Genomic DNA, 12,709 nt, shown 5'->3' with positions numbered 1-12,709 from the left:
GAATGATAGGTTTGGACTGTGTGCACCAAAAGGCAAACAATAGTGGTGATTGTCCTTTTCATGAACTCTCCTTTTTTAATAAATATATATTTTTTAAAACAAATATACAATACATTTAAAGAAAAAAACCCTGAATGGAACAATGATGGGAGTTATTTTTTTTTGGCATGAAGGTAACAGTTGGAGTGAGTGCTCCCTCTAGTGGTCAGGACTGAGCATCACAGCAGACAGTCAACACCAAGCCATACACTTGCACAGTAAGGTTTACACTTTATTATTAGTAATAATATATAACACTGCGGTAGGGTGGGGCGCTTTAGGAATATCTTAACATGTCTTTTGCAGGAATATTTTTTCTTGACTACAGTAGCGTGAAAATATAACAACATTCTTGTTGGTTTAGCCTGCAGCTGGAACAAAGCAGCAAAGGAACCAAGTTTTCAAAATGTCAATTCTTCAAAATATATCATGTATGCAGTGCTAAAACATAATTTATTTCTAACCTGTCAGTATTTTACATTGCATTTAATATATTAATAAATTATTATTAATGTTCTACTAGTGAAATATAGTGTAATAATAAAATATGTTATCATTACTACTAGTTTAATTGCTACATTTGAATTTGTTCTGACAGCAACAACACAGCTTCTTCTAGTAAGCATGAATAAGCATCTGCTTAACTGAAGCTTCTCTCTTATGGTGTTTTTGGTGTAACACTGCATTAGCTGCATGCATGTTGTGTAATGATGTCTTAACGGGGCAGTATCAATCGTCGTCTCTGTCCAACATTATTTAAAGACTTTGCTATTTCCCAACGAAGGAGGCGTGGTGGCGCCGCCCTCACTTGTGTCTGGAGCGCACCTGCAGCAGCGTGGGAGTCTGCTCCATGATGCGCAGCAGCAGGTTGTCGATGTAGTCCTCCAAGTCGCGGACCTGCGCCTTGACCTTCTTCAGCTCGCCCTCGCACTTCTCCAGCTGAGCCTGCTGGCGATCGGACGCCGCCTGCTGCTTGTGCATGTCCATGTCCTGCTGCAGCAGCAAGGAGATGAGCTCCATATTGGTCAGGTGCTGGTACAAGGCGCACCGGTCCTCTGCGGGCTCCTGTTGGGGGACACACAGACTTTTCAAATGAGACTCTTTGGCTTTAATTAAAAGTGGTTGTTCATTGGAAAAAGTGGAATAGGGTGGATTATCAGAAGATGCGCACACAGGTTTGTTCAACCGTTGATTCTGTTTTTGGATCAATAGTCCCCATACGTGATAATGGGTCACACTTTCTGTCATCATGCAACCTTTCACTGCTATTCAGGTCGTGTTTTATGCAACATTTCTGGATTCCGTATGAGAAAAGTCATTTTCATGCTCAAGTTATACCTGAATAGCAGGAAGCAAATGAAGTCATCACAAGATTTAATGCCCCACAGCGTATTGATTGCACTACAGTATTAAGAAATGCTTGCTGAGGCATTAGTCTGGCGAATCCTTCTGTGATTTACTATGGCGTTTTAATGACTTGACTGTCTGGCCATTAACACAGAGCCATACCTCTTAGGAATTAGGCGCATGCTAGCAGAAAAACTGCTAATTTCACCATGCAGATGACGAAGATTTAAGTCACCTGTATTTTCTCCGGCTCGGCCGCCACCTGCTGGGCAGAGCGTCCCGGATTGATGGTGGATTTCAGTTTCTCCAGGACTGAACGACTCTCCTTCTTCTCTGACTGACTCAGAGGCTTCACAGGGTGGGATCTGCAAGGGTAGAGAGGTCAGCATGGATAAACCACTATGTTACTCACTACACAGTACAATGCTGTACTTAAGATGTTCTATTGATCAGCAAGCAGGCACACACAATATTGGCTTTTTGATTCATGTCTTCTGTGTTGTTTCTTATTAGTTTACTGGATATCCATGTTATGGCAATACATGATGGGATTTAGTAAGTTTAGTGAGGTACAGAGTTTCTAATTTGGATCTTGAGCTGAAAAAGTTTGGGGAACCCCGGTCTGGATCTAACAAAACATGGGCAAGCACAAGACAAGGAAAATGACAAAAGCACCATTTAAATTCCATGGTTGGACATATATACCGGTGTATATATACTGGATCACCTATGGTGGCCGTATTGGGAAGATCACGGAAACAGAGAAGAAGAAGACATGGAATCGGATATTCAGCAATGATATCAGAAATGAACATCAAGACCTTCAATGTAAATGGAGCCCAAGAACCAGCTTGCGGAAGTCAAACATGACATGAAACAACAATAAATGTGAAGCAGTGCACAGCACAATGCAGAACTTACAACAGTGTGAACGCATTAAGCAGCAAACAAGCCAGGCAAACAAGTGCACAAAAAAAATAAAATAAACATGTCATTTTCATTTTGACTAAGCGCCTGTCATTAGCTATGGAAGAGCTGCATGTGGTTCCCAGTGTGAGTACTCTCACCTGCTCTCCTGGTGCAGGGGCAGGTTGCAAGCTGGCCGAGTCTCCTCAGGCAAAAGTGTGTGCAGTGCATTGAACTGGGGCTGCTCGGCGGTGGAGGATGTGTAGGGGGCAACAGTCAGAGACCTACTGACCCCAGTGCTATGTGACCCTAAGGGACGTATGGAGGGGCAACAGGCAGGGGATGAGGGGAGGTTTGCAGGTGCATAAGCCAATAAGGTGGGAGAAGAACCCTGCCCGGTCTTTGGAGGGCTTCTCAAATGAGGGGCTACTCTGGCATGAAGGACTTCAAAAGTGATCTCCGAAGGTTTTCCTGTGTCAAAGTCCCCTGATAAAAACTCACTGCTTGAAGGTGTTTGTGATTTACTCAAACTATCAAATTCCACATTGGAGGACAGAGATGATTTAATGGGTTGATACGAAGACGGGCCTTCCTTAACGAGACAAGAAAGTGGACCAATATCAGTTCTGCTGCTCACTCTTGACATTCCTTTTGGTCTAACACGTGCACTAACCACCCGCGGACACACTTCCGTCTCAACTTGAGGGTTCCCGTTATCATCACAGTCATTTTTGGTCTTCTCTGTTTTATCGTCACTGGAATCACTTTCCAAATCAGGTTGATGCCTTATGAGATGCTTCTGTGTTTCGCCGTTGTCCGTCTCATAAGGAAATTCCTGGCAAACTGGAGAGACTTGGCAGGCTGTGTTAGATGGTGTGGTTCTTTCTAAAGAAGAGTTCCTCTCAGGTATTCTGGTGTCTTTTGAGGTGAATTCATCCATCTGTGTGGTCTCCTCATGGTAAACATCTTGAGACACTTGTAGACCGGTCTTACTCAAGCTGCCTAGGCCTTTGGCCTCATCAACTGCCTCTGACTGAGAAGATCCATCGGAATCAATAAAGTTGATATTGGAATTGCTCACATTCATGTTCAGATCTCCTAAGTTTGGTGAGTAAGTCACATTATTGTTCATACATGCGGGTTGACTCATAATGGACGACTCCACAGGCTCTACCAGAGGGGGAGTCCGACCAGCCTTTAAGTCTGGCGATTTCCTCAAAAGTTCAGCGACAGACATATCACAAGCTAGAAGATTCCTAAGTCCTGTATTGTTACATACAGGAAAAGTGGGCTGTCTAGCGTTTCCCATGCCAACTCGCCCATATAAATCTTGCTCAAACAGCACGCCCCCCCAGAAGTCACTGTTATCTTCCAGGGGTTCATACTTGAACTTCTGAAGACTCTCTTTGGGTCTGAATCCTGGTGAAGGGATTATTCTGTAAGGCTGAGTGTTAATGTTAAGGGAATCTGATGTCTCACTGTCAGATGAAACACTCGGTTGAAGTATCTTACATTCTGCCTCTCTCCCGTGCTGCAGTGAAGCCACTCCAGTCTGAGAGAGCAAGCAGGCTTCTTTCTGGACTGCCAGCTCTTGGCCTCTGTGAAGCCAGCCATCAGAGTATATCTCATTCACTGGAGTTCTTATCGGTCTCCTTGGCGGTAAAGGCGGTGGCTCCTCCTGGCGCATTTGGCACTCTTGTGTGCAATTGTTGGCAGGGCTGTTTGCTGCCCTCCTCAGAATGGATACTGGAGTGGTTCCCTGAAGAGTCTGAGTTTGATTGCCTTTCGGTGAGTTGAGCCTGCTTGAGGCAAAAGTGTCAAACGAGTCTTCCCATTGCTGTGTGCTCTCAGACATGGTGGATTTCAGTGCAGCTTTAGGTAAAAACTCAGGCAACGATATCTGCCTAGTGACAGGCCTGGGGCGCTCCCGTTTGATGGAGGCCATGCTGCTAGCACCTTGAGTGGAACTGGGAGTGTAGTTGCCAGAGGGTTGCGAGTTGTGAAGGGAGGGTGAGGAGCCAGGTGCAAAAGGGGGGGACCTCTGCAGATCCTCAAAGAAAGGGTTGGAAGGGGAGATAGGTGTCGATGGAGGGGTCATGGGATGGGTGTGACTCTCAACGGGCGAGCAGTGACCCCCAGCATGGGAGTCAGGGGGTGAGGAAGGAGGTGGGATGAGAGGGGATATAGCTGAGGTGTTTTCTACTTTGGGAGAAACTTCCAGCCTGTAGAGGAAAAGAGGGCACAGTGGTCCTCTTAGTCAATCATGCGCCAGGGACCCAAACACAGTCACCAAAATATTAGCTGACATTTGTGCTACACTAACTTTATGCTTTCAAGACACAAAAGTAGCCAAATGATACAATCACAGATATCAGATGTGAAACTAAAATCAAAAGAAGCAAAGCAGATTTGCAAAAATAATCAAGCATGAAGAAAACCGTCTGCCTAAGCTCATATCGACATGGATGCAGTGAAAACTATGGAGTGATTCGGTGGCATCATGACTGTGAAATGAGAAGACACATGAGCTAACTTAGTCCCTCAGGAGCAAATGAACCCGAACTGGGATGAGCCTGGATGGAGAGGACTTTAAACAAATGCCATCGAGGCTTGATGGGAGCCCAGACATCCCATTGACTCACCTTGGCTTGTTCTGGGATTCTGAGGATCCGAACCACCCTCTGAGCCTCCCTTCGGAGGTTGATCCGGCCTGGTTCCCATCTGATTTTGCAGGGAGAGAATCACTCCTACTACCAGAGAATAAGGTCTTTTTTAGCTTCCACCCTTTGTCGGAGGAATCAGCAGCAGAGGGGAGGATTGGCGCTGCTGCCTGCACAGGACAACATTCTATCACAGCTGGCTGAGCTTCCTTTTCGTCCTCCTTTTCCTCTTTCTTCATCTTGTCAAAGGACCAGCGTCTACCCTCGCCAAAGGAACCTTTGTTCTCGCTTCGCTTGGTGATGTTCTGTAGAGAACGGGACAGTGGGGAAGAATCCTCCGACAAGACCAGCTTGGACGCCAGGGCCCCGGCGTTCTTTGGAGTCGACGGCTCGGAGTCATACACATGGCTGCCATTTATACACAAGGAAGACTTGGACTGAGACATGCTTTGACCTTTGAGGGACTCCACAGTTGGATTTGCCCTTGGGGCAGACGTTATGATCTTGCTAGCTTCATCGCTAAAGGCTCTCTTGTGGGTCAGGATCTGTGCAGCATGCTGAGAGGTGAGCACTGCGGAGGCAAACAAAGGCGTTTACAACAATGCGGAACATTCTCGGTACTTAGTCTCAGAACATTGGGGGAAGCCCATAATTTAAAAATTATTTCCTTTAGCTTGGGTTCAGAAAGCTGAAGCTACCAGTTAGCAGCGCTACAAATGATATTATAATAAAACGAACAGCCTAAGTCAAACTAAAAATAGTTTGAGATTAATTATCACAACCAGCCATCCACAAAGGTTGAATCGAGGGACATTTATCCTATGTCTCTGGTGGGTGTGTACCCTGGGGATTGTTCAGGGTTGTTCAACAAGAAGTTGTTCGCCCAGCCTGGTGGCAAAACAACTTGTTAGTGGCCACTCTTCCCGTGGAATGAGATAATCCTTGGGGGACAGATGTTAGGACACTGTTGTTAGCAGACTTGGGCCCCTCAGTTGCCTCAATTCAATCTTTGCGGATTACCATGCCTTGGAACAACCAGCATAAACGTTTTCAGAATCACAATTGTTATTTAGCATTTGCAGCTAGTTCTAACATTTCAAACTAGCAAGAAAGCTTTTTAGTCTAAAAACAAAAATGGTACAATTATGTCAAGAAAGAAATACTGGAACATAGTTTTTATATATCACTTCAACATACCCTGAATAATTAACATTCTTGCTAGCTACAACCAATCATTCTCTTGTGTAAAAGAAAAAAAAAAAACTACCTGTTTTTGTCAGATCCCGCTCTCCACAGTGGGCGTCCACTCTTGTTACTGTGGTGTAGATAGGCGAGCTTGGGAGATCCGAGAGCAGGCCTAGAGAAGGCGGAGGGCTAGGGGTGTCGCTGCCCATGGAAGAGGCGCTGATCTCTGAGGCCAGGGACGAGCATGACCTGGTGTTGGATGACTTCCGCAGCTTCCCTGTGAAGAAATCTTTCATCTTGCTTCTCTTTTCTTCAGTTATCTCTGCGTTATCTCGCCTCAGGCCTGCACCGGCGCTCCCGTCCCCGAACGACTGTGGACCGGTGGATGCAGAGAGGGCGGCGTAACGGCCTGGCAGAATGGCAGAGGACGACTCCACGTCGGGGCGTTTCCTCCCCGTGACGCGATCCTTGAGCTTGCCAAAAGCGGAGCGCTGCTCGTCCTTGGCGGTCAGGTCGAACATGCTGGCCGTCATGTTATTGCGAGTGAATTGGACCGTCAGTTGCAATTCGCCACGTTCCTTTTCCTTTCGTCCTGCTTTCGAGTGGAGCTTGAACCACCTGGGAAGTATCACACTTTTTGTTAGGACACTTTTGTTTCTGGTTCATTCTCGTTTGTCATTCTCAGTGTGAACACACTTGAGCACTCAAAATGCTCAGTGTAAGTACAGAAGTGTGAGTCCATCTGTTTGTTAATTAGCAGGTTACTTCTGGTTTATGGAGGAGGACAAGCAGATGAATGGTACCATAATCATTTTGTTTTCTGTATCTGCACCTTTATCCAGATTCTCACCAACATTTAATGGCTTCTTCCTCGGCCCATGAATCACCCCTAGTGTGGATTTTTGGTACAGTACCGCTACCTACTATTTACTATATCAAAATGAGATACTTTATTCATCTCCAAGAGAAATTCATTCATTCCCAGCAGCTTTGCAAAAATTGTCATAATAAACTTAAACACTTAAAAGGAAAATCTAACAAAGCAATCTAGGAGGGATAAGAAAAATAAGAGAATAGAATAAGACTAAATAATTACGGAACAGGTGACTTCAAATTCAAGGGCAAAATAATACATAAGGTGAAAAAAAATTACATTTATGCAAAGCACATTGATCTGCTTCTGCTTATGAAATAAACTTGCCTTGCCATACACAGTATATAATCCAAACCTACATGGCCCTGTGTGAAAAAGTGACTGCCCCCTAAATCAAATCAAATCAAATCAAATCAAAGTTTATTTGTATAGCACCTTACAACATCCCAATGGTGCCCAAGGTGCTTCACAAGAGTAAAAACACGCAATAGCAAATGACAACAGGGTAAGATCGAATAAGATAGAATAAAAACAACTAAAACAATAAAATAAAATCAAAATACAGGCACAGAATCACAACTAAAGTACATATAATCATCATGTGTCGTAAGCAAGTCTGAATAAATGAGTTTTTTAAAAAGATTTAAAAACTGACAACTCTGTAGTAGATCGTAGCGCAGGTGGAAGGGAGTTCCAAAGTGTGGGGGCAAATGCAGCAAAAGCACGATCCCCCCATTTTTTGTATTTCATCCTTGGGACTTCTAATGTTGTGTGTTGAGAAGAGCGCAGGGCCCTGGAGTGGTGATGGACAGTTAAAAGCTCAGCCAAGTATGCTGGAGCAAGTCCATTAATGGCCTTGAATGCAAATAAAAGGACTTCAAAATGTATTCTAGACTGTACGGGGAGCCAATGGAGAGAAGGAGAACTGGAGGGATATGGGAGTATTTTGGAGTATTAGTAAGAAGGTGAGCAACTGCGTTTTGTACCAACTGGAGCCTGTGGAGGAGGTACTGTTTTACGCCAGTGTAGAGGGCATTACAATAATCAAGCCTCGAGCTGATGAAAGCATGAATCGCTTTTTCGAGATCTGTACTAGACAAAAAGGGCTTTACCTTTGCCAGGAGCCTGAGGTGGAAGAAACTTGCTTTGACCACAGAACTAATTTGCTTATCAAACTTTAGATTGTTGTCAAAAAACACACCAAGGTTTAATGGCAGGAGCAAAAGGAGGGGTAAGACTGTCAAAATTGGTTTCACTGTTCGGTGAATCGGGGGTAAAAACAATGTAAAAACAATGTAAAAAAACAATGTGTTTTTCCTTCATTTAAATGAAGGAAATTCTGAGACAGCCATTGTCTGATGTCATGAAGGCAGCTATGGAGGGGATCTAGTGCGTTCTTGTCACTGAGCATTACTGGTAGGTAGAGCTGTATATCATCGGCATAAAAATGAAAATAGATATTGTGTCTGGAGATGATTGGACCCAGTGGTAGCATGTATAGTGAAAATAAGGTGGGCCCCAGGTTGGAACCCTGGGGCACGCCAGAAGAGAATGGAGCGGTTTTAGAGGAGAAGTCATTAATCATTACTGAAAAAGTCCTGTTGGTGAGATATGACATGAACCATTTCAGCACAGAGCCACGTAGGTCAACACAGTGTTCAAGGCGGAAGATGAGGACTGAGTGGTCCACAGTATCAAAAGCAGCTGTAAGGTCTAAAAGCACCAGCACAACAGAGTTTTTTGCGTCAAGGGCTGTGAAGATGTCATTGTGTACTTTCAATAACGCGGATTCTGTGCTGTGACGGGTTCTAAAGCCAGATTGAAATTTGTTAGCAATATTATGGATAGACAGATATGACTCGAGTTGTGAGAAGAGAAGTTTCTCCATGACCTTGGACAGAAAGAGCAGATGTGAAATTGGACAGAAGTTGGACAGACTTGATGGGTCTAGGTTCGGTTTTTTAAGAAGTGGTCTAATTACAGCTTGCTTAAGGGCAGTGGGGACTATACTCATTTGAAGCAGCTGTTCATAAATAGAACAAGGCTGGGATCAATGGTATCTATAACCTCCTTCATTATCCTTGCAGGGATAATGTCTAGAGGGCAGCTGGTGGGGTTTAACTGTTAACTAACTAAACCTAGTAACTGGTTGGGCCACCCTTAGCAGAAACAACTGCAATCAAGCCTTTGCGATAACTTGCAATGGGCCACTTACAGCGCTGTGGAGGAATTTTGGCCCACTCATCTTTGCAGAATTGTTGTAATTCAGCCACATTGGAGGGTTTTCCAGAATGAAGCACCTTTTTAAGGTCATGCCACAGCATCTCAATAGGATTCAGGTCAAAACTTTGACTAGGCCACTCCAAAGTCTTCATTTTGTTTTGGATCATTGTCCTGGTGCTGAACCTAAGTTTGTTTCAGCTTGAGGTCACGAACAAATGGCCGGACATTCTCGTTCAGGATTTCTTGGTAGACAGCAGAATTCATGATTCCATTTATCACAGCAAGTCTTCTAGGTCCTGAAGCAGCAAAATAGCCACAGAGCATCACACTACCACCACCATATTTTACTGTTGGTATGATGTTTTTTCTGAAATGTGGCATTACTTTTATGCCAGATGTAATGGGACACACACCTTCCAAAAAGTATAACTTTTGTCTCGTCAGACCACGGAGTATTTTTCCAAAGGACTTGGGGATAATCAAGTTGTTTTCTGGCAAAATTGAGACAAGCTTTAATGTTATTTTTGTTCAGCAGTGGTTTTCGTCTTGGAACTCTGCCATGCAGGCCGTTTTTGCCCAGTGTCTTTCTTATGGTGGACTCATGAACACTGACCTTAACTGAGACAAGTTAGTCCTGCAGCTCTTTGGATGTTGTTGTGGGGTCTTTTGTGACCTCTTGGATGAGTCGCCACTGCGCTCTTAGGGTAATTTTGGTTGGCCAGCCATGTAGATTTAAATTTTCTTTCTCCCTCAACAATAAAAAGTTTCATTTAAAAACTGTATTTTGCATTCTTTTGTGTTGTCATTGACTAATACTTACATTTGTTTGCTGATCTAAAACATTTAAGTGTGAAAAACATGCAAAAAAATAAGAAATCAGGAAGGGGGCAAACACTTTCACACCACTGTGTATAGTGCACCAGAACAAAATACAACAATGAAAAAAAAAAGATTGATTTCCTTCTGGAAATGCCTTTTGTGTCAGCCAATATCGCTGCAGGGCTCAAAATAATGTGACCGCTGTCTGCGACAACTACATTTTACAAAGCAACAAATCAACATTTGATGCAAGTTGTATGACAATATAAGCTCTTAAATCTTTGTTGAGACAAGTCCACAAGTGAACTTGTTTTTTTTTTTTTTTTTCCTAAAAAGAGCAAGGAGAAATTCCGAGTGTGCTTCACAGAGTGTAGAGGGGGCGGGCAGAGAAGCCACAATTGAAGCCAGATGTGCTGCCTGCTATGGTGGAAACATCACACTAGTCAGTGAGTGCTGTTACATCACCTGTGCCAAAACAAAGTCACAACTCCTTTTAATTTGTTCATCTAATAGAGGCCGCGTGTTCATGTTTTTCAAGTGTTTACAAGTCTCACAAACACGTATCTGACAGTAGTCCAGGATAAAAATATTATGGCCCGACATGAACTGGATGTCATCCCAATTGAAGAAGCTATGAGGAATTTTATCCGAATGTGTCATGTAAACTTCCACTCTTAACAGCATCATCATGACACTAACTGCAACTCAGGGGTTCTGTACTATCTTTCTGTACTATATTGCGCTTTAAAGGTGTTTATAATACCGCAGTTACCTCTGTGGTTCAATGACAGGGGCACAAGATTAAGCTAAATTAAATGAATACCTTACTGACAGACATTTCAAAATCAGCATATGTGTTAATTTAATTGCAGATGTAATTTGCAATTATTTGCAAAGACAGAATTTTTATGGATAGTATCACAAGTAGTGAGATAACATTTCAAATAAGCATTATACTATATAGACTGTATATTAAGTCAGTGAATTGAAGAGCAGTCCATCTTTGTTGTTGTCGTTGGAATGTGTCAGGCAAAAACGGGGGTGTAACAGCAGTCCATTTAGTACAATCCACACTAATCTACCCTGAAGGATTCGCTATTAGATTTCAAGACAAATTTAAAAGGGCCAAAACAAGGAACCTGGGTTGATGGGTTACGCTTGAGATGGTGAGTTGCATGGTTATAACAAATGGTATTACAGTTAGAAATAGCAGTATTGCCAACAAATGTGCAGGTGTGCTGAAATTCAAGCGTTACACGCCACTGTACGCCTAAAAGTGAAGTACTTTTTAAAGAATGTTACATTTCGATCACTGTGACATGAACCAAACCATGTGACCCTGCGTTTAAACACCAAAACACTTACTCGTCTCTAGGACACGTCCCATCCTGGAACATGCGATCCAGCGGAATGACGGCCTGACCCAGAAACACGTCCAGCCCAATCAGGACCCGGTGCATAACGGTGAGGACCAGGTCGGCGCTGCCTGGCGGGTAGGCTTTGCGGCCGCATCCGCCCTCCTCCTCCTCCTCCAGGATGCCAGGGAGGAGCTCGAAGCAGCACTCCTCGGCCCACTCGGGCACCTCGGCCTTGTCCACCAAACCCGTAGTGTACTTATCCTTGCCCACCTGGACCACCGCGTACAGGTAGCGGCTGCCATGCTTGCTCTTAGTCCGCAGCCCCCTCGCCCGAAGCACCGTGACATTGACGTGTGTGGGCACCCACCGCTGTTCATCGTCCAGATCGATGAGCGACATCATCTTGCACCGAGCTGTGTCCCCGAACCGGACGTCTTGGAGCCTGGCCGGGTTCGCCCCAGGTCACTCGTCAGGCTGCAGGGCGGTCCAATCTGCATACATCCATCCCAGGCCCAGCCAGACAAACTGTGTACTGAAAAGAATGTCGCACAGTTAAAGCTGCAGAATACCCAACGAAAAAGACAAAAACGAGATGTTAACATATCCTGAAGTTCGTCTGGGCGGAACCATCAATGTCACATGGTCGCTTTGAGGTCCACGTGTGTCCAATCTGCAGTACGTCATTGCGTCATCGTGACGGGATGATACAAGACAAAGATGTATCATACGAAATAGAGGCACAAACGGCTAGACGACGTTTATAGTGCACGTTAAACAATTTAAAATTGCATTTATGTTTGAAAAAACGTAGGCTATGACGAGTGTGGTGCAGTCCTTTAGTGATGCTTTGTTCCTTCGCAGTGCAACTCTGGCGTCCTCTAGCGAACGTCAGGGCGAAAGAGACTAAATTCAAACATTTTGTAAGAAGCAAACGTAAAGAATATTTCCTTCAAACAATACTGAACGCTTCCATCTAACCAATTAAAAACTGCCGGATATAAAGTCTCTTTCACTTTTACATTAACATTTTGCTCCCTGCAGATGTAACATAACCTGTTGCAACAATAAAATCATCAAAGCATGAGCAGCTAGATCTAAAGAAATAAATTCATTAAAAATATATTGGTCTCACATAAAAGACACAGCTTTGTGCTTGTGACATGAATAGTGCTATCTAAAGTGCAATACTATATGAATATATTAATAATCACATAGATCAACAGAGTTGGATAGTTCCATAAAACATGTTCATGTTAAATATAAACATGATTAGTTATAAAAATATAGCCAATACACAA

The 12,709-nt window shown here is 43.8% G+C and overlaps 1 protein-coding gene across 2 annotated transcripts; it reads right to left on the bottom strand.

The window, feature by feature from the left end:
- Positions 1-71: 71 nt before the first annotated feature.
- Positions 72-12,703, bottom strand: LOC129189447 (rab11 family-interacting protein 1). Of its 2 annotated transcripts, none has more exons than XM_054791078.1 (6): positions 11,419-12,703; positions 6,220-6,755; positions 4,935-5,523; positions 2,454-4,514; positions 1,622-1,751; positions 72-1,104 (listed from the first exon to the last, which is right to left on the bottom strand). In XM_054791078.1, exons 1-6 carry the CDS (start codon positions 11,811-11,813, stop codon positions 844-846), a joined length of 3,972 nt encoding a protein of 1,323 aa, XP_054647053.1. In that variant the 5' UTR covers positions 11,814-12,703; the 3' UTR covers positions 72-843. The 2 variants fall into 2 exon arrangements, with proteins under 2 accessions (XP_054647053.1, XP_054647054.1); XM_054791079.1 differs by having other exon boundaries at positions 11,779-12,703.
- Positions 12,704-12,709: the final 6 nt, after the last annotated feature.

The sequence above is a fragment of the Dunckerocampus dactyliophorus genome, chromosome 11, assembly GCF_027744805.1.
Source record: "Dunckerocampus dactyliophorus isolate RoL2022-P2 chromosome 11, RoL_Ddac_1.1, whole genome shotgun sequence".
Taxonomy (NCBI): Eukaryota; Metazoa; Chordata; class Actinopteri; order Syngnathiformes; family Syngnathidae; genus Dunckerocampus; species Dunckerocampus dactyliophorus.
Note: the sequence above shows the minus strand (reverse complement) of the source record. Positions and strands in the feature narration are given on the sequence as shown.

Excerpts from the sequence above, each read along its gene's own strand:
- LOC129189447 (XM_054791078.1), bottom strand. The coding sequence starts at position 11,813 with ATGATGTCGCTCATCGATCTGGACGATGAACAGCGGTGGGTGCCCACA. Across the intron at positions 4,515-4,934 it reads GAATCCCAGAACAAGCCAAG|GCTGGAAGTTTCTCCCAAAG; the intron begins GTGAGTCAATGG and ends TTTCCTCTACAG. Across the intron at positions 1,105-1,621 it reads CCGAGCCGGAGAAAATACAG|GAGCCCGCAGAGGACCGGTG; the intron begins GTGACTTAAATC and ends GTCCCCCAACAG.